At 63.7% G+C, this 20,347-nt stretch overlaps 1 protein-coding gene and 1 long non-coding RNA gene across 2 annotated transcripts; one reads left to right on the forward strand and one right to left on the reverse strand.

The window, feature by feature from the left end:
* Positions 1-1,504: 1,504 nt before the first annotated feature.
* On the forward strand, positions 1,505-20,206 carry CDH15 (cadherin 15). Its single transcript, XM_042920426.1, has 14 exons — positions 1,505-1,579; positions 7,834-7,992; positions 8,189-8,344; positions 9,452-9,596; positions 13,454-13,614; positions 14,522-14,650; positions 15,134-15,319; positions 16,129-16,382; positions 16,971-17,113; positions 17,270-17,506; positions 17,789-18,028; positions 18,220-18,356; positions 18,595-18,762; positions 19,701-20,206. Exons 1-14 carry the CDS (start codon positions 1,538-1,540, stop codon positions 19,899-19,901), a joined length of 2,358 nt encoding a protein of 785 aa, XP_042776360.1. The 5' UTR covers positions 1,505-1,537; the 3' UTR covers positions 19,902-20,206.
* On the reverse strand, positions 16,349-18,484 carry LOC122208959. Its single transcript, XR_006197383.1, has 3 exons — positions 18,192-18,484; positions 17,771-17,950; positions 16,349-16,809 (listed from the first exon to the last, which is right to left on the reverse strand). It is a non-coding gene; the product is annotated as an uncharacterized LOC122208959 (long non-coding RNA).
* Positions 20,207-20,347: the final 141 nt, after the last annotated feature.

Raw genomic sequence — 20,347 nt, forward strand, 5'->3', positions numbered from 1 at the left:
TGCATCCACACGACTCCTGAAACTGAATGCTACGGGCACCAGTGACAGTCACAACAAAGTTTACTGCAACGAGAGGCAAGGCAAACCGATCGATCGGGACCGACACTCTTGACCAGAGTGCAGCCTCGAACAGCCGGGGTACAGAGTTTTTATAGCCGACCACATCGTCTTATTCTCACCTGGGAACAGAACAAAGGAATAGTTCCCAGGTGGAAACAGTTCAAACAGGCCCTTGCCCCAATCCAATCACTCCTAATCCATCCCTTGATTGATAGGGTAAGGCTGTTCTCTCTTAACCTATAGTGTTAAAACAAAGCTGTTATTTCTTAAGGCTATAGGTTAGCCCTACCCTTACAGTGGCCCTTAGAGGCTGCTCCCCAGGCCCAGGGTCTCAGAGCCTGGAGATGGAAAGGCCCCCTCTCTGACTCCCCGCCTCGGAGCAGTGAGTGCCAGGGACACGTTGCCAGAGTCTCCTTCAGGCGGCCTGGCCTCCTTCCAAGCAGGCCAAGGGCACAGATGGTGCCACACCTGCTCCACGGCCCACGATCTGGACAGGAGCGCGGAGGACCCGCCCCTGCCACAGAGAAGACCCAGGCTCCCTGGACATCCCCCACCCCCTCCTGCTCGGAGGGCAGTGTGTTAGCTCCTAGGGTCCTTCCTCCGTCCTGAGCTCTCCACCCTCCGTTACTGTGTGCTGGGCCTGTGAGCGACACACGCACACACACCAGGGGCGCAGGTCTTGAAGAGGAGAGCAGCCCCAGAACAGGAGGCCACGGGGGGGGGGGGGGGGGGGGGGGGGGGGGGGGGGGGGGGGGGAGGGAGGGCTGCGGCTGGGGTGGGGAGGGCCAACCCACAGGCCTTCCTCTGTGCTAGCCCTGAGGATCCACAGAAACAATTCAGCCACAGGGGAGCCCCACCCCAGTGCGAGAGACTGTGACCTAAGATGGGCAGGTAGGTGCCAGTGCCCGATAGGGTGCTCAGGGGTTGCCATCAGACAAAGCCCTCAAGGCGGCAAGCAACACGCCTCCGGGATAGCCAGGGGAAGAGCACTAGGGGCAGCGGAAACAGCCAGTGCAAAGGCCCTGAGGCAAGAGTGTGTCTGGTGAATTCACGGAGCTGCAACGTAAAAATTAGTGGATGGACGAATCGATCCACTCTGGCTCCCAGCCCAGCCCCCACCCACCTCCGCCTTTTTTGCCGGCTTCCTCTTCTTACTACTGGACTCCCGGGGCTCTGCCGCCCTGGACAGCCGCCTCCGGACCGGTTCCGCCCCGCCCCGCCGCCCACACGTGCTGCCGCTCAGCCGCAGGCCCTGGCTCCGCCCCCGCACACGTGCTGTCACTCAGGCCCCGCCTCCCGCCGCGCACACGTGCTGCCGCTCAGCCCCAGGCCCCGCCCCCGGCCTCCTGCTCCGCCCCCGCACATGTGCTGTCACTCACTCGGGGCCCCCGCCCGCGCACTTGTGCTGTCACTCAGCCCGCGTTGTGTCCGAGCCGGAGGCTGCCGGCCCGACACTCGGCCCCCGCTCCGCCGGCCCATGGACGCCGCACTCCTCGTCGCCCTCGGGCTGCTGGCCCAGGTAAGGCGTCTGGCCGCGCGGAGTCCCTTGCCCCCTGCCCTACGGCTTACAGTGGGACGCTCCCGGGGACCACTGGCTCTGGCCGCCTCTGGAGGACCCGTGAGCTGAGGGTGCCCGGTGGGCAGCTCTGTCCAGGGCGTTCTGTGCCCCAGCGGGGTCCGGAGGCAAAGGGTAACCGTCTCCGACTGAACTGGACGGGGAGCCAAGCTGGGTGGCCGCCCGGAGACCACCTAGCAGGCCGGTCCTTCCCCTGGAGGTGCCCCCCTCAACCCTGCCCGACTTGTGGTGAGAGCCAGGGAGGGGGGGGCAGCAGGAGCACCCCAGTTGGACGAGCTGGTAGGCCGGTTCCCTGACGCTCCTGCTGGGTAGGCAGGTGACCCTGGTTGGTGACCCTGGTGAGTGGAGTCCGAGGCATCTCCACCCTGTGTCCCGCCGGCAGGGGCAGCTGCGGGCTCTGCCCTCCAGGAATCCACTCTCCCCTGGGAGTGCCCTGGGAGCCAGGCCCCTGGCACACAGCCCACACCCCCACATTCCCCCCCTGGCCCCAGTTCCCTGGTCTCTCCGAGCTGGGAGCGGGGCAGGATAGAAGGAGGCACAGACCACTGCCCCTCTCCCCACCATGGGCACCCCCTGGGAGGGGGCCACATCTCCTCGAGTCCTGGGCCGAGTGGCCCTTTGGACGGGGCAGGCACTACTCCGAGCCTGGGAGTGGAGCCGTGGCCTGCCTTTGGGGAGCAGACTGAGTCAGGGTCACAGGCCAGAGGCCAGGGCCGGGCAGTGGTGGGGACATTGTGCATAATAGAGGACCTTTATTTGCCTTATACTTGACAGGTAATGAGCTCGAGGGCTTGGCGAGTGCCCATAGGTGCTTGCTGTTTGGGTCCCAGACACTGGTGAGGACAGTCAAGTTTCCCAGCACCCACTCTGGGCTTCTTGAGTCCCCCTGACTCCCAAAGATCTTCCAGCTGTGGCTGGAAGCTGGTCAGATGCCCTCCAGTTGGACCCCCTCCCCGCCCCCCCCCCCCCCCCCCCCCCCCCCCCCCCCCCGCCCAGCAACTGGGCCTCAGGACACCCGGCACCCCTTGTTCTGGTCACCTGCACCCCTGCCTCTGGGCCCACCTGGGCCTGGGCTCCCCCAGCCCTCTGCTGGGAGGTCGCACCGTGCACAGTCTTCTTGTGCGCCCTCCCACAGGACCGTATGCCCCCACACACTGGGGTCCACTCCAGAAGGCTCCACGCCTCTGATGCCCCCTCCCCACTTGCCGTAGGAGCAGTGGTCCACCCCCACCCTGCACCAGACCCAGTACTTTGGGCAGGCACATGACGGAGACCTGCTCTTTTGGGTTTGGGGTGGCTCTGCAGCAGGGGAGGTCCCCTCCCTGGGGCTCTTGCGGAATGACCCCTGCACACAGCTGGAGGCTTTGGGGATTTGGGGGGATCAGCCAATGGGGCTTGGACACAAGTTCTGTACTCGATGTGGCTCAGATTAGCGCATGAGGGGAGCTTTTCCTAGACCCCCCCCCAAAATACATCCGTGTCGGGGCCCTACCCACCCCTCCCCCATCCAGCTCAGCTTTCAGACTTTTGTCCTCTCCTGTCGAGCCACATGGCAGCTGATGGCTGCCTCCTGGACATCCCTTCCTCCACCTCTGTGAGCTCCCGAGACCCCCGGCTGGCCCCGGGCGAGGCAGGGCTGGCTCAGGAGGGGCCCCAACACAGGGCTCTGCATTGATCTGGTGCTGACTGTGCCTTTGGGACAAGGCACACCCCTCCCCCGCCTGTGTCCCCTAAAATCTCACCTAGGGGGCTTAGAGTGTGTACTTTCAGAGCTGGGCCCTTGGGCCCCTCCCCGGGCCCTCAGTGCCCCCATAGCTGGCCCTGCCCTTGGGGGGGCAGGGGTGGGGGGTGGCGGAGCCTGGATGATTTGGGGCAAGCTGGTGAGCCACACGGTTTCTGGAAGGAAGGTGAGGCCTTGGCTGTACTCCTGGGGACTTGGACGTGTGAAGGCCCCCACAGGCAATGTGGGAAAGGCCGTGGAACAGGGCCGTGGAACAGGCTGACGCAGGCCACGTTCTCTAGTCACGTTAATATGACAGTAGCTGGGGCGGCAGAGGGCAGCCGGCTCCTGGACCATTCTCTTCCCCGGGTGGACAGGGCAGCCCCGGAGCAGAGTGGCCCTCACGTGGCAGAACCTGTCCCTGCAAGGGGGATGCTGGGGGGTGGGGGTGGGGGGTGGGAAACAGCTGCTTCTCTCACCCCCTTACTTTGGCGCCTCAGGAGACGTGCAGGGGCCTCTCTGGGCCGGGGCAACAGCTGGGCCCATTCCTGGCATGCCTGCTGCCGGCCAGGCCGTCCAGGAACGGGGTGGTGCGGATTCCAGCCTGGGCAGAAGGGGCTCGGGCCTGGGAGGCTTGCGGGGGTGCACACCGGGAGCTCTTCCCTCCGCCCGGGCAGACCCCCCCGCCCCGGGCCCCTGCCGCCCCGTTCCGCCAGGCTCCAGGCCTCCCACCCGCTTCCTAGATCATGAAACCTTGAGCCAAAGGCACCGTTGGAGGGGTCTCCACTCACACAAGTGTGGGATTAACCCCGGAACCTCTCACTCGAGCTCACGTCTGCAGCTACGTTTTGTAAGGTTCCCCCAGTGACACCGGACGGGGTAGCAGGGCATGTTCCCTTCCCCTAATGCAGTCGCGACACGACGGTGGACAGGGTTCCAGGAAGCTGGGCCACGGGAGCAAAAGTCCAACCCGAGCTCAGGCCTGCTGCCTGCCGTCTGAATCTCAGCAGTGATTTTAGGGAGCCCCAGGGGCCCCTAGAGGCCAGCAGCTCCAGGACACGAAGCAGGCCGTCCTCACTTCCCGCCCAGCCTTCCCGGTCCACGGCTTCTCTACCCGGGGTGGGGGAGCACCCAGCTCTCTTCCCAGGCTCCGGGGAGACTACACCGTGGCTTAGAATTCTTTGTTCCGAACCCACCGTGGGCTGGTGGAGAGAAGCAGAGGGCCCTGTGGGCCACGCCAGGCAGAACGGATTCCTACAGGGGCGGTGGGGGGCTTTGTTACTCAGCCGCTGGGGTTGGGTGTTGGGCTGGGGGCGGGCCCCGGGGAGGGACAGTGGCCCTGGTGTCTCCAGGGCTTCCAGACTATTCTCTCGGTTCTTGGTTAAGGCAAAGGCCAGGGATGAGCACGGGGGTATCGTTGGGCCTCACTTGGGGGAACTGGGGTCGTCACACCCATTGGTTGTGGCTGGGCGTGGGAGCAGCACGGTGGACGGCAGAGGGGAGCCCGCGTCCACTCGGTGGTGCCTTCTCGCTCTGCCCACATGCGGGGGTCTGTGTGAGCTGGCTTTGTCCGTGTGGCTTCGTCGTGGCCCCAGATGTCCCATGGTCCCCGGGCAGCTCCCAGACCCTCCCCCAGCCGGCCACGTCTGTCTTCTGGGAAGGGGGAGGTGGGAGGACCCGGGCTGGCCGGCGGAAGTGGGCTGTGGCCCGGCCCAGCCGCCCCACCCACCGCAGCCTCTGATCTGGGCAGGGGGTCCCTGCCAAGGTTCTGTGGCTTCTGCTGACCTCCTGAACTTGGGCCGTGGAGCCCCAGGCTCTGCCACGACCGCACCAGCCCCGCACCGCGCTGCTGGGCATGCTGCGGCGTAAGCCAAGGCCGCTGGCAGAGACGGGGGTGAGGGGCGGCCGGAGGCTCTGTGGTGGGCTGCACGGGGCAGAGTGTGTCCCCCAGCATTCCTCCAAGAGCCTGAGATCAGGGGCTAGCCCCCCTGCGGACCGGCCCCCGCCTGCACCCCCAGTCCTGTCCACCTCCCCACGCTGAGGCCGGGTGGGGAAGGCGCTCCTGGGAGCGACGGAGCTCAGAAACTGGTTTCCCTGTGGGCCCCACCTCTGCTGCTCTCTGGCCGTGTGGGCTTGAGCCAGTGGCTCAGCCGCTCTGAGCCCTACTCTGGGTGACTGTGAAACCAGACAGCGCTCGTTCCTAGGGGGGGTGAGGGCTGAGGGAAGGCCTAGGGAGGGCAGAAAGGGCTGAGACAGGCGGACGCTGAGCCCCGTGCCGCCCTCGGGATGCTTAGGAAACAGATGCTGTCCCCGCTAGCACGGTGACAGGCCAGCAGGGCTCTGCTTGGCGGGAACACGGTGCTGACCTGGAAGGGTTTGTGCTCTGTGGGTTTGGCGCGAAGCCCGAGCCGCCCCAGGCACTGCCGGTCCGTCGGGCTGGGGTAGCTTGGGGGCCTGGCCGGGAGCTTGGTCCTTTTTATAAACCACGTTCGCTGCCTCGCAGATTCCAGGCCCCTGCAGGTGACACTGCCCCTGGGATTTCAGGGGAGGAGGAGGAGGAGGAGGGGGACGATTCCAGGCCTGGGGACCCGGCTTGGGGCCACAAGGAGAGCTCAGCTGTCATGTGAATGTTACTGCTGTTTTGCGAGCAAAGCGTGTGGAAAGCGTTGTGTGCTGGCCCTGGGCGGTGAAGGTGCCAGGGAGCAGAGCGGAGGGTTACGCGGGACAGCAGCTGGCATCTCCTTCCTGCCCCTGTCCCATCCCACCCAGAGCACCCCCCTCACTCGTCCCTGATGCCTGTCTTCTGAGGCCACGAGACCACCCCGTCCCATGCCCGCTCTCCACGGACTGCGAGGCCCCAGACGGAGGCTGGGGGGTGAGCTCACGGTGTCGAGGCGGCACAGGGCAGCCAGGGAGCCACCCTGTCCACCTTAGCTAAAAGGGAGCGCCTCCTCCAGAAGGACCCAGGGCCCGGAGACCCTGGGTGGGGCCAGAGAGCTTCTAGGGTCATCCCTAGAGCACAGAGGGCTGGCGTCTGGGAGGGGGTGTCCACTCTGCATGCCCCCAGCCAGCCTGTCCTGCCTTGGGTTTGAGGGGGGGCAGGGCAGGGGGCAGCTGCCAGTGGGGGGGGGGGGGGGGGGGCGGGGCCCGAGCAGCCTCAGAGGGTGCCTTCTCCAACCCCCAAAGGCAGCTGGGTCCCAGCGCGTGACCGAGCCCCTCCCCCAGACCCCACCCCAGGTGCCGCCATCTCTCACCAAATCCAGCGGGACCCTGTGCCCCTGGACCAGAGCCCCTGTGCCCAGCCAGCCACAGTGCCCGGTCCCACACTCAGACCAGCCGGCACCCTGTTGAAGAGCCTGGCGCGGAGACCAGGGCCGGGAAATTCGGGATGTGTTTGTGCCGCCAGCCCGCCCCTGACTCATGGGACGGTGCCTTTTCTGGGCCTTGGTTTCCCCACCTGAACTGGGAAGGTGGGGCTACCTGTGGTCACTACGGGGAGCGGCCAGCGGGTCTCGAGAGACTTCTGACGGGTGCCCTCCTCCCACCATGCTCCCTGATGGCCCCAGTTCTGAGCCCAAAAGCTGGCCCAGGGAAGGGCCTGAGCTGTGTCATGCCCCCACCCGCCCCTGCGGAGGAGGGGGTGAGCACAGCTGCCACGTGCTCCCCATCTTCCCTTGGCAGCCCCCGGCCCCCCCCCCCGAGTGTGTGGAGAAAGAGGAGGGAGCACCCCCAGGGCCCTGAGGATCCCAGGAGTAGTGGTGTGAACCCTACCACTGGCCCCGTGGTTGGGAGGAAAGCAGGGGGTCGGCACCCGGTGCTGTGGTCCCGTTTCAGCCCCTTGGGCCCTGCGAACCCCCAGCAGCTAGGCCAGTCTGCACGGTGAGGTCGGGTAAGTTTGCAGGCCCTGCTGAAACCCTGGAAACGGGCTGAGCCTGCAATCCCACAGAGCAGCCTGGAGAAGCCCCTTCCGACCGCCTGTAGGGCCTCCGCGAGCACCCGCTTCCGGGAAGCATTTGCGGGAGAGGGGAAGGGTGGCCACACCCTGTTAGCCACAGTCTTCTCCCACGAAGCGTCCCTGGGAGCCTCCCCCTGGCAGCTGTGGCCAGCAGCTGCCTCGTTCGTCACTCTGGCTCCGTCTGCCCCCTGAGCACCCCATGCTCTCCAAGGCCCGGTGCCTGCGCCTCCCTTGGGCCACTCCGGGAGGAGGTGGGGGCCCGGCAGCCTCGCTTCGGCCGGCCGGTCAGGGAACATCCACCAGGCCTGGGGCAGCTCTGGCCGCAGGGGCTCCCAGGAGACGACAGGAGACACATGCAGGGCTTTGGGGGCTCCAGCCTTGGGGTGTGGCTGTGGGGTCTCCCAGGACCATGAGCTCAGGGCTCTGATGGGGGCCAAGGTTATGGTGGGTTCGCTTTTCTGCGGCCGGGCTCACTGGGGTTGCGTGCTATGTAATTGACAGCTAATTGTGCCTTTGTTGCAGAGCCTGGGCCTGTCATTGGGGGTCCCTGGGCAGAGGAGGCCCAGTACCCTGTACCCCTGGCACCGGGCACCTGCCCCAGGCCGTGTACGAAGAGCCTGGGTTATCCCCCCCATCAGTGTATCCGAGAACCACAAGCGTCTTCCGTACCCTCTGGTGCAGGTGAGGGGGGCACAGACGGGGGAGGGGGGGGTAGCCCTGGGGGCAGAGCAGGGGCTGGGCTGTCCCTGGAGGGTCCCTGAGGGCAGCACATCTTTGGGGTCATAGGCCGAGCTGCTGGGGGAGGAGTCAAGGCCAGGAAGAGGGAGGGACCCTGCCTTTTGGGGCACCTCCCCCAGCCGGGCTCCTTTCTTGGCAGATCAAGTCCGACAAGCAGCCACTGGGCAGCGTCATCTACAGCATCCAGGGCCCCGGTGTGGACGAGGAGCCCCAGGGCGTGTTCTCCATTGACAAGTTCACGGGGAAGGTGTTCCTGAATGCCATGCTGGATCGGGAGAAGACAGACCGCTTCAGGGTGGGGCCCGCTGTGGGGAGCACTGGCAGGAAAGTCGGGGGGGGGGGGGGGGGCTCCTGCCACCACCAGGCTCCTGGTCTCAGGGTTGGGACTTGAGGGCACATGTCCTTAATTGGTAGGTGCAGACAGGGGTTTGGGACTATAGGACCTGCATTCCAAAGAAGATGTTCAGGGTTCTGTTCCCATTTAACAGATGAGCATGAGCGAACTGAGGCCCCATGGAGGCGGGGCTCGGTCCTGCCCAGGGAAGCAGCACTGGGCAGCCCCCAGCAGAGCCGCTGTCAGCCTCCAGGAAAACACCACTGGACACTGGTGTAGTTTTGCCCCAGTTTTGCCTCAGCTGGGCCATGTGTGGTGGGGGTGGGGCGTTGTGCAGAAGCCCACGGGATGGCACGTCCCAAGGCAGGTGTCCCTTGACTCTCCGGGGAAGGTGGCACGGGATCCCCCCGCCCCGGAGGCATGGGATCCTGAGGCTTGAGAGAAGGGAGCAAGAGGCCATGGAGGGGGGAGGAACCTGACTCCCCACAGAGTCCGGTGTCCTGCCGAGCCTGGAGTCTCCAAAGTGTTTTAAGTTTGCTCTGGAGGAGGAGGCTTCTGACTTTGCTCTTGCCGTGCCCTGAACGTTGTTCGTTCAGACTTTGAGAACGAGCTCTTGGTTCCCTTACACAGAGAGTTATCAGACAGAGACCACGGTCCTACCTGGACACCATACCATGCCCGCTCTCCAGAAGCAGGGAAGTGGCTTAATTTCCGTTTCACGGGATCGTTAAGCTCCAAGAGGAGCCTGCACCGATTAGCAGAAGGGACGGAGTGGGAGCGCTAGTGAGACTGTGCCTTCAGTCGCACACAAAACATACCTGTGAGCTTCCCGGCAGCCAAGGCGAGAGAGGAAGTGAGGCGCTGCCCTCCCTTGCTGTGGGCAAGCAGGCTGGTGGCAGGGAGGTCTCGCTGCTGCACACTCGCCCCACCCCATGCCCTTTCTCCCCTGTGTAAACTGGTGTCCCCAGCGGGACACCGGGTCTGCACTTGCCGTCCCTTTGCACGGCCTGGTGGGGGCCACCAAAACCGGGGGAGCACAGCACCAGCCCCTGCTCTCTGCTTGGCTAGCTAAGGGCCTTTGCTCTGGACCTGGGAGGAGCCACCCTGGAGGAGCCCACGGACCTGGAGATCGTGGTTGTGGATCAGAACGACAACCGGCCCGTCTTCAGGCAGGAGGCGTTCAGCGGCCGGGTGCTGGAGGGAGCAGTGCCAGGTGAGGCTGGGGGGCTGCGGCGGGCGTGGGGGGCTCTGAGTCCGTCAGAAGGCCCGGGGGGACTTCAGCAAGTCTTTCAGTGGTCCTTCAGAGCGTCCAAAAACAAGCAAGCAGACTCTCCAGGGGTAGGGACTTTGCAGTCACTTCCCGTTTCAGTGTAAGTTTCACACCCCAGCGTCTTCCAAAATGCAGTGAGGATTTACGGTGGCCGAGCTGGGACGGAGGCTGCTGCTGCACTGAGGTGAAATCCACACACAACAGGACTGACCGGTCAAAAACGGACAATTCCGTGGATTTAGCACCCTCACCACGATGCTGTAAGCCTGGTTCCAGACACGTCCATCCTTGTTTCTCAGTCCTACATCTCGATCTCAAACAAGGCACAACCTCCTGTCCGGACGGCCTCGCTCGCCTGACCTGTTCCAGGCAGGAGAGGCCTTCCCGCTCTGGTCCCAGGGGCTTGAGTCCAATCCCAGGCCAGCCTTCCGCCTGAGAGGCTGGGAAGGGCGGACTCGTGGGAGGTGCTCCCACACGTCTGTTTATTTCACGTCCTTCTTCGTGTTTCAAGACTCAGAATGACCTTTTTTTTTTTTTTTTTTTTTTACTTCTTTTTGCATACTTTCAGACTTGCAAAAAAGTTAAAAAGAATTGCAACAGAGTTGGGACGTTGATCATGTTTGCGCCTTTGTGGATTATCTGCTTGTTTCCACCATTAGGTTGGGACGATGGTCCCGCTCCACCTCCTAAGCTCGTTCCCCTCCGTCTGGAGCGGTTCCTTAGTCGTTAGGCGTTCCTGACCCTGATGTGGTTTTGTTTTTTTTTTCAAAAAAGTTTTATTGCACTAAAAATACACATAAGTGTTACCATCCTAACAATATTTAAGGGGACCGTTCAGTGGTGTTAAATACATTCCAAACGTGGGGCACCTGGGTGGCTCAGTCGGTTCAGCGTCAGACGTTGGCTCAGATCACAGTTCATGGGTTCAAGCCCCAGATCGGGCTCTGTGCTGACAGCTCAGAGCCTGGAACCTGCTTCGGATTCTGTGTCTCCCTCTCTCTGCTCCTCCCCTGCTAGTGCTCTGTCTCCTTCTTTCTCTCTCTCTCTCAAAAATAAACATTTAAAAAATACATTCATAATGTCGTGCAGCTGTCCCCACCACCAGTCCCCAGACCCTGGCTCCCACCTACTTTCCACCTCTGTAAATCTGTATACTCTAGGGACCTCGTATAAGTGGAACCTTCTAGTATTTGTCATCTGTGACGGCTCATCTCACGAGCACAGGCATCCAGCTTCATCCGTGTTCAGGATCTGCTTCCCTTTTAAAGCTGGACAGTAGTCCATTGTGTGGACAGACCATGCTTCAGTTGTCCGTCCTCCTGTAGATAGATACTTGGGTGGCTTCCGCGCCTTGGCTACCGTGAGTGATGTTACGGACGTGAGTTCACGTTCCCGCTTTTGGTTCCTTGGGGGATAAACCCAGAAGTGGAGTTGAGGGACCACACGGCGATTCTGTGTTTCATTTGAGTGACCTCCGTGCTGTTTCCACGGCGGCTACACCATTTCACACCCCACCAGCCACGCGTGGGGCCGCATTTCTCCGTGTCCTCGCCAACACTTGCCTTCCGGTTTTTCATGATGGCCGTCCCAGTGGGTGTGAACTGGCGTCTCGTGATGTGGGTTTGCGTTTCCCTGACGACTGCTGATGTCGAGCACCTTTTCATGTGTTTTGTGGCCATTTGTATATTTTATCTGGAGAAAGGCGGATTCAAGCCCTTTGCCCATTTTTGAATTGAGTTGCGTTTTGAGTTTTAGGGGTTGTCTATATATCCCGGGTAGACCTTCACAGAGACACGATTTGCAAGTGTTTTCTCCCGTCCCGTGGACTGCTTTTTACCCCGTTGCTAGTGTCTTTTGACGCAGAACATTTAAAAATGTTCACAAGTCTGGTTTGTCCGTCTTCCCTTCTGTTGCCTGTGCCTTTGGCGTCCCGTCCAGAAATCATAACCAAATCCAGTGTCGCGAGACTTTTGCCCTCCGTGTTCCTCCAAGTTTTACGGTTTCGGGCCTTACGTGTAGGTCTTTGATCCGCTTGGACTGAGTTTTTGCCTGATGGTGTGAGGGGAGGGTCCAGGTGCGTGCTCTGGGCTGGGGACGCCCAGTTTTCCCAGCGCCGGGTGCCGGGAAGACCGACCTCTTCCCCCTTGCACGGTCTGGGCACCCTGGCCGGAAGTCGTTTGGCCACCTGCGTCAGGGTTTGTTCCCGGACTTCCTGTCCCACTGGCCCGCGCGTCTGTCTGTGTGGCCACCGCACACTGCCATGATCCCCGTACCTTTGGGGTGGTTTTGAAGGCAGGCGGTGTGGGTGCGCCCGCTGTGTTCTTGGCTGTTTGGGTTTCCTGGAGGTTCCGTACGAGTTTTAGGATGGTTTTCCTATTTACGCGAAGAAACTTGTCCTCAGGACATTGATGGAGAAGACAGAATCTGCAGATCACTTTGGGCAGTCCTGACACTGAACAGCGTTGACCTCGCAGTCCGTGAACGTGGGACGTGTTTCCGTTTACTTGGGTTTAATTTCTTTCCGAAACGTTTGTAGTTTTCACCGTCCAAGCGTCACACCTCCTTAGTCCTAACACTGACGTTCTGAAGCACTTACTCAGTTATTTTGAAGAACATGGGTTGTCCGGATGGGGTTTGTGTGGTTGGATTCAGGATTTGCACTCTGGTAACACAGTTCTCCTCAGTGTGTCCTATCAGGAGTGTGTGTCCCGTTCCTGGAGATGTGGACTTCGATTTGCCTTGTTTAGGGGGTGTCTGCCGGGCTTCTCCACTGTGATTTTTTTTTTTTTTTAGTTTATTATTTTGAGAGTGAGAGTGCAGGGGAGGAGCAGAGAGAGAGGGAGAGAGAGAATCCCAAGCAGGTTCCGCACGGTCGGCACAGAGCCAGACGCAGGGCTCGATCCCCTGAACCATGAGATCGTGACCTGAGCTGAAACCGAGTCAGACACTTAACCGGCTGAGCCCCCCAGGCGCCCCTCCACTGTGACTTTTCCATTTTCCCCCTGTAATTAACAGGCATCTTGTGAAGATCCTCTGCGACTGTGCTCGTTCTCTGTTTCTCCTTAAACTTCCATTCCCCGGTGTGAGCATCTGCTCGTGGTCCTTGTCTGGGTCCGTTCTCGCAGGGGCGGGGGTGGTGGTTTCCTACTTCCATCGTCCCTTCACCCCTTTGTCAGCGGGCTTTCTGCCCTGCGGATGTGTGCCTGCGGATGCTATTTTTGTTTCTACGACTCTGGACCTCCGGAGTCTGACTCTTCGGTGGGTTACCATCCACTGCAGCCATTGCTCTGATGCCCACATTGTCCGTGTTTGGCCAACAGGAGGCTCGTCAGATTGGCTGCTGTTCGGCCGCGGCAGCAGACAGAGCTGGGAGACGTGCTTCCGTGTGCAGACACGAGCGTGTGTTGTGCGTGTGTGCACACGTGTTGCGTGTGTGCTGCTCACACCTGTGTTTGCACGTCTCTCTACTTCTGTTAGTTCGGCGTTCCCGCTGGCTCGGAGCTGGCCCGCTTTCCAGCTGGTTCCCCCCGCCCCGCCCCGTCTGAGCCCGGGCTCTCAGCCCCTGCTGGATTGTCTCCGTGTCTGGGGGACACAAGCGTCAGCTCTCGATCGAACGTGTATGTCAGACGCTCTTGCTTCCTCCTCCAGCCGGCGCAAGGCAGACGGCTTAAATGTTCAAGTTCGTACAGACCGAATGGGGGCCTGGACCTGGCACGGTGGGCCACGGACGGCGAGGCGTGTCCTGGGGCCAGGGGTTGGCACCCACACGTGTCCTCCCTGCTCGTCCCTGTCCTCACCAGGCACCTACGTGACCAGGGCCGAAGCCACAGACGCTGATGACCCGGAAACGGACAACGCGGCCCTGCGGTACTCCATTCTGGAGCAGGACGGCCCCCAGCTCTTCAGCATCGATGAGCACACGGGGGACATACGCACCGTGCAAGTGGGTCTGGACCGCGAGGTGAGGCTACCGCCATGAAGGCTGGGGGCCAGGGCCGCCAGGGTTGCACCCTTGCCCGTCTTCTCGGCGCTCTGAGGCTCCTGGGGCGGCTCATTCCAAGCTGGGCCCTCCGGCCCAGCCTTGCCCACCCTACGTGCTCCCCCCGACACGGCAGAAGGGAGCCCCCGCTTGCTGTGGATACTCCCAGTGGCTCTGGACACAAACCCAGCTTGGGACACCCGCGTCTCGTGGCTGGTCGTGGGTTTAGGTCCGAGGAGAGCGGGAAGGGCCCTCCGTACGGTGCCTGGCCCTGACGAGTCCTGCCGAAAGCCGCCCCCACCCCGGAGCCTGCCAAGCCTTCGGGCTTCCTGGCATGGGGTAGGCCATCCACCTGGCCCCACACTGGCCAGTCGCGCTCTGGAGTAACAGCCACTCTCTGTCCTTGCACGCTCTTCCTCCAGCGGGACCCCTGCTGCCGCTCACAGCCAGGCTGCCGCACAGCTTCGGCACCTCCAGGAAGCCCTCCTTGGTTTCCCCGTGGCTACACACACAGCTCTGTCTAGTCACTTGCTGCACCAGGTGGCCTTCGTCGGTTCCTCTTTCTGCCACTGGAAGTGGCCCCTCAGGGCAGGGACCCAGCTTGCTGGTTCAGCTCCAGCGTGCTGTGGTGTTCCGTGAATGCGCATCCAACTCGACGCCTGGCCTCTTGCCCACGCATAGTCTGGGCTGGCAGTCGTGTTGTCAGACCCAGAGGGCCGGGCGGCACATTTTGCCCCGGAGCTTGGGAGCAAAAGGCCGGGTGTTGGGGCTTGTGATGCGCACAGGGCTCTCCCGTGAGGCTGAGCCCGGTGCTGTCTGCTCGACGCCGCCCCCCACCGGGCCCTACGGGGCCACCGGGGACCCTGACTGCGCATTGCTGTGCCCCCAGGTGGTCGCCGTGTACAATCTGACCCTGCAGGTGGCAGACATGTCTGGAGATGGGCTCACCGCCACGGCCTCAGCCATCATCACCCTTGAGGATGTCAATGACAACGCCCCTGGGTTCACCAGGGACGAGGTACTGCCCCCGACCACACCCACGCTGGGGACTGTCCTTCCCTCCTCAGGCTCCCGACAGAGAGACAAGGACTTGTCTGAGGACAAGCACAGAAACCCAGGTTAGACTGGTGCTTGTGCGCACGTAGACACAGAGAAGCTCGGGGAGACCCTGGGGGGGAAGCGTCCCACCGAGACCCCTCGGTGGCCCTCGGGCAACAGGAAGGAGCCTTCCCTCCGCCCCCGCCGCGTGGGACGGAGCAGCCAGCCCCAGCCTCCGGGACAAGGCGGCACACAGGGCGCCTGGCGCGCAGCTGAGCCCGCAGACAGGGCCTCATGGGGACCCCTGGGGGGCCGTGATTCCCAAGGCCACAAGCTCGGGAGGCTCTGGGGGGGGGGGGCGGGCAGCGGAGTCAGCAGGGAGGGAGCAGGGGTGGGCGTCCCCCCGCGGGGTCACCCCCCGGCCCCCGCAGCCCCGGCGGTAACGAGGGCCGGGCTTCCATAGTTCTTCATGGAGGCCACGGAGGCTGTCAGCGGAGTGGACGTGGGGCGGCTTCAGGTGGAGGACAGGGACCTGCCGGGCTCCCCAAACTGGGCAGCCAGGTTCACCATCCTGGAGGGCGACCCCAAGGGACAGTTCGCTATCCGCACAGACCCCAAGACCAACGAGGGCGTGCTGTCTGTGGTGAAGGTGAGTGGGGTGCACGCCTTCCCCAGCTGGGGTCTGGCTGCTGGACCCGTTTGGGGCAGAGCAGAATGCTAAGGGACCCGGGAATGCTGGGGTTCTGGGCACAGGCCACGCTGACCCCGGGGCACGGGGGCCGGCCACAGCCCGGGTGATATTGATGGAGTGCTGCCTCTTGCGGTGTGGGGTGCCGTGTAGACCTGTGTCAGGCGGGTCTGAAGCCAGGAGACAGCAGCGGGAGACACACGCACACACGGGTGCAGAGCTGCTCAGATGCTGACGCACAGGAGCGTTACTGCAGGAAACGGGGGTTTGCAGGCCCAGCGGGCTGGGAACCCAGGACCCGAGTCTTTCCTCTAAAGGGAAACCTCAGCTTTGTTCTCGATGGCTGCGAGCTACGGACGAGCCCCGCTTGGGTCATCCGGGACGATATTTAAAGCCAGCAGGTGGCAGAGGTTAATTTAACCCCAGGTGCCAGCCCCCTCTGCGTGCCCGGACGAGCGTTGCTTGAGTCACCGGGGAGGACGCCTGACCAAGTGACGCACGAAGCTGGTCACACGCCGCCTAACAAACTCATTCTGAGTGACGACTAGCTGTCATTTTTACGTTATTCTTTGCCACTTTTGGTCCTGAATAATTTTTATTTGTGCAGGGCTAATGAGGGACAGGGAGAGTAGGGGCTGTGACGAGAGACTGAAGGGGCCGCGGTCCCACTGTGGGGGCCTCGCCCTGCCCTGTAGCCGCCTCCGGGCACCTCGAACGTGAGGGGGGCCCGGAGTCCTGATCGACCGCCCCCCCGGTCCCCACCCCCCCAGCCCCTGGACTACGAGAGCTGTGAGCAGTACAACCTGAGAGTCGCGGTGCAGAACGAGGCCCCCCTGCAGGCGGCCGCCCCCAGGGCCGAGCGGGGCCAGGCCAGGGTCAGCGTGCGGGTGCAGGACGTCAACGAGGCGCCCGTGTTCCAGGAGAACCCGCTGCGGACCAGCCTGCCTGAGGGGGTGCCCCCGGGAACCCCCGTGGCCACCTTCTCTGCCCAAGACCCTGACACGCAGCGGCTGCAGAGGCTCAGGTGGGGGCCGCCGGGGTGAGGCAGAGGGGGCCGACGGCCTCCTTTGTCCGCTGCCCAGCCGGGGCCCGGAGCACGGTGGAGGGTTTCCGTCAGAGCCCTGGTCGGAGGGTAGAGGGCACGTCTGTCCGTGTACACCCCTGCACGTCCCTGGGGCCTCGAGCCCTGTGCATACGTGTGTGTCGGCGTGAACTCGTCCCAGCAGGCCGGGCTGGGCGCTAGCTGGCCCACCGACGCCACCCAGTCCGTTCTGGTGAGCCGGTGTGTGCAGGCCGGCCCTTCGTGTGTTGGATGTCCCCCCGGCCCTGGCCCTATGGATCTGTGTCTGTCTCCACGGTGCCCACGCGCTGAAGCCTGGCTGTGGCACTCACTGGCCGTGGGGCCCTGGCCCTGGGCCTCACCTGCCTTCCCTGAGCCTCGGTTTCCTCATCTGTCAATTGGGACAGAAACCACCAGCTCAGGGCAGTTGGGGGCCTAGCTTCAGAGGTGCGTGTGTGCACACGCGTGTGGGAAATGTGTGTTTCTGTATGACCACACCCCTAGGGGTCCTGTGTCCGCTCAGGGTCACTCTGTCCCCTCCTCGGCCAACAGCTACTCTAAGGACTATGACCCAGACGACTGGCTGCGGGTGGACAGAGCCACGGGTCAGATCCAGACCCAGCGAGTGCTCAGCCCGGCCTCTCCCTTCCTCAAGGATGGCTGGTACAGGGCCATCATCCTGGCCTACGACGATGGTGAGTGCCAAGCTGTGCCTGGGCTCCAGGGCTCCCGGGCCGGGCATCCTTGCTGCTGCCCGAGGGCTGAGAGCTGCGCGTGCTGCGGAGCCGATTCTCGGGTGGGCAGTCCGCCCCAGCAGGGCAAGGAGCCCACCCGGCCTCTCCCGCCTGCAGCCTCCCCACCCAGCACGGCCACCGGGACCCTGTCCATTGAGATCCTGGAGGTCAATGACCACGCCCCTGAGCTGTCCCCGCCATCTGGTAGCGTGTGCAGCAAGCCAGATCAGGGTTCTGGCCTTCTCCTGGGGGCCACGGATGCGGACCTGCCCCCGCACGGGGCTCCCTTCCACTTTCAGCTGAGTCCCCGTGTCCCAGAGCTGACCCGGAACTGGAGTGTCAGCCAGGTTAACGGTGAGTTTTTCCAAACACCGGCCAGCGGGTGCAGCCCTGAGACCTGGGGGGCGCTCAGCAACGTGGTCCTGCTGGTTCCCGCCGCATCCTCGGGCGGGGCAGGAACTGTCACGCTCAGTGGGAGGATGGGGAAACTGAGGCCCCAGGTCTCGGGATCCTCACCCACCAGGCCGCTTCTCCCAGCATCAAGGGGCGTGGAGGGGCCGTGGAGGGGCCCTGGAGGGGCAGGGGCAGGGCGCGTCAGGTTGGGAGGCCCGTGCTGACCTTGGGCGCCCTCTGCAGTGAGCCACGCGCGCCTGCGGCTCCGGCACCAGGTCCGGGAGGGTCTACACCGCCTCAGCCTGCTGCTCCGAGACTCTGGGCAGCCGCCCCAGCAGCGCGAGCAGCCCCTGAACGTGACGGTGTGTCGCTGCGGCCCGGATGGTGCCTGTCTGCCGGGGGCCGCTGCCCGGAGGGCAGGAGGCATGGGCATTAGCCTGGGCGCCCTGGTCATCGTGCTGGCCAGCATCATCCTGCTGCTCTGTGAGCGCCCGCGTCCCGACACCTGCTGCCCTGACTCCGCCTCGCAGGCCCCGCCCCACCTTAACCCTCCCTTCCTTCCCCCCCCCCCCACCCCCCGAAGGCCCCATGCCACCAGATCCCACTCCCCACACATCCAGACCCGGCTGGATGACCGGGCACCCACCACCTCCTATCTGTCCTCTCCTGCCCAGTGCTCGCCCTGCCGGTCGCCCTCGTCACGCGGTCCCGGCAGCAGTCAGGGGACAAAGGGTTTCTGCACGGACTGCAGGACGATCTCCGGGACAACATCCTGAACTATGATGAGCAGGGGGGCGGGGAGGAGGACCAGGTGAGGGGAGGGCGTTGGGGGAGGTGGTGGTTTAGAAATGCTAAGCAGTTGGAAGGGTCCCTGAGAGCCTAGGCCGTGGGTCCCCCTCCAGCACCCCTCACCCCACCTTCAGGAGGAGGGAGTGTCCCCACAAGTTCTCTTCCCTTCCCCCGCACCCCCCTCATCCCACCAGGGTGCCTGGGACCAAAACCCCACCCTGTGATTGATCGGGGCTGAATTCTGCCTACTGTGTCCCCAGGATGCTTACGACATCAACCAGCTGCGCCACCCAACAGAGCTGGCGGCCTTGTGCTCTCCCCTGGGACGGCCGCCACTGCGCCGAGATGCCCCGTTCGGCCGAGTGCGCCCCCAGCCACCCCGCATGCTGCCCACCAGCCCCGCTGACATCGCTGACTTCATCAATGATGTAGGTGTCCCTGGAGGTGTGCAGACAGGGGCAAAGGCACGGGGACACGCACGTAGGGGCTCCCACCCACGCCTCTGTGAACCCTCCGGACGCGCACCATTTGTGGAGAGTGGGTCTGTTGCTGGGGACCCCAGCTGAGCTTCTGGGGAACCCCTGACAATCTGAGAGGGGGCTGAGGCTGGGGAGGTGCAGGGGACCACAGGCACAGGTCCCCTGGAAGAGGAAGCTGCCCCCCCACCCCCGCCCCGGATCGCGCTGAGCCTGGTTGAGCTGGGGGGGGGGGGGGGTTGGAGCTCGCTCTGCGGCACTTTGCACTGGACACCGATCGACAAAAGTTAGCGTGCCCCGAGGCTGAGGGTGCAGCTGTCAGTCGCATCCCGGAACCATAGTTATGTGGGCACAGCATCGGCGAGTTCTCGCAGTCAAGGCGGGGGAGGCTCAGAAGGCAGGCGGCCGGGTTGGATAGGCTGTGGGGGAGCAGAGGGTGCCGCCTGCCGGCCTGCCCGACGCCACACCCGCCCGCAAGCAAAGGCCTTGATTCAGAGGAAGCCCCCTACAGATGCCTGGGCAGGGGTTAGGCCCAGGTGCAGGTCCCGGTTAGGAGGGCGTGTGACCCTTTGGGTGAGAGGACGGACGGAGGCGGACGGGACAGAACCCTTTGCAAAATCTTTGAAAGGCAGAAACGGGGGTCTCACCGATGGGATGTTAGGAAGCCTCACGTACCCCAGCCCTAAGGAAGGAGAGAGCCGCCCAGAGGGAGGTGGGGCGGCTCTCCCAACGGTGCCTGCACTCGGGGCTCTGCCCCTCCCCCTCCTCTTCCCGCGGGGCTGGGGGTGGGGCTCCCTCCTCGGGGTCTCGGGCTGAGCGGGCTGCAGCCTGAGCTGGGGGCGGGGCTTGGTGCCGGCAGGGATCCTGAGCTCTCCCGGGCCTCTCCGCAGGGCTTGGAGGTGGCAGACAGTGACCCCAGTGTCCCGCCCTATGACACAGCTCTCATCTACGACTACGAGGGAGATGGTTCTGTGGCAGGGACGCTGAGCTCCATCCTGTCCAGCCTGGGGGACGAGGACCAGGACTACAGCTGCCTGCGGGACTGGGGCCCCCGCTTCGCCCGGCTGGCTGACCTGTACGGGCCCCCGTGAGGGTCGGAAAAGAGCCAGGGAAGGGTGGGGGGCTTTCTGATGCGGACCCGCGTGCCTGCTCAGGGTACAACCACCAGACACGGAGGGCAGACGTCTTTCCCAGGACAGGCAGCCTGGCCTCCAGGCCCGGCTGACCTCTGTATAGGCAGCCAGGGGGCCCCCAGGCCCTTGGACAAGTCTGCTTCTCCCAGGGAGGACAGAGACCGGGGGACCCAGCGCCCGGAGAGCGGAAGCTAGACAAGCCTGGCTTCCATCAGCCTTCCCTGGGGTCAGAACCCCCACCTCGCCGGCCCCCAGCGGCCTCCCACTCATGCCCCCCCCCCCCACTCCTGAATTAAAAACCTGCCCTTCTCTCCAGTGCCGGTGGCGCGGTCCGGGCTGCCCCCCACAGGGGGGGGGGGAGGGGGGGGGAGAAGGGGGTTAGTGAGCCCACCGGGAGCCCCCTC

The sequence above is a fragment of the Panthera leo genome, chromosome E2, assembly GCF_018350215.1.
Source record: "Panthera leo isolate Ple1 chromosome E2, P.leo_Ple1_pat1.1, whole genome shotgun sequence".
Taxonomy (NCBI): domain Eukaryota; kingdom Metazoa; phylum Chordata; class Mammalia; order Carnivora; family Felidae; genus Panthera; species Panthera leo.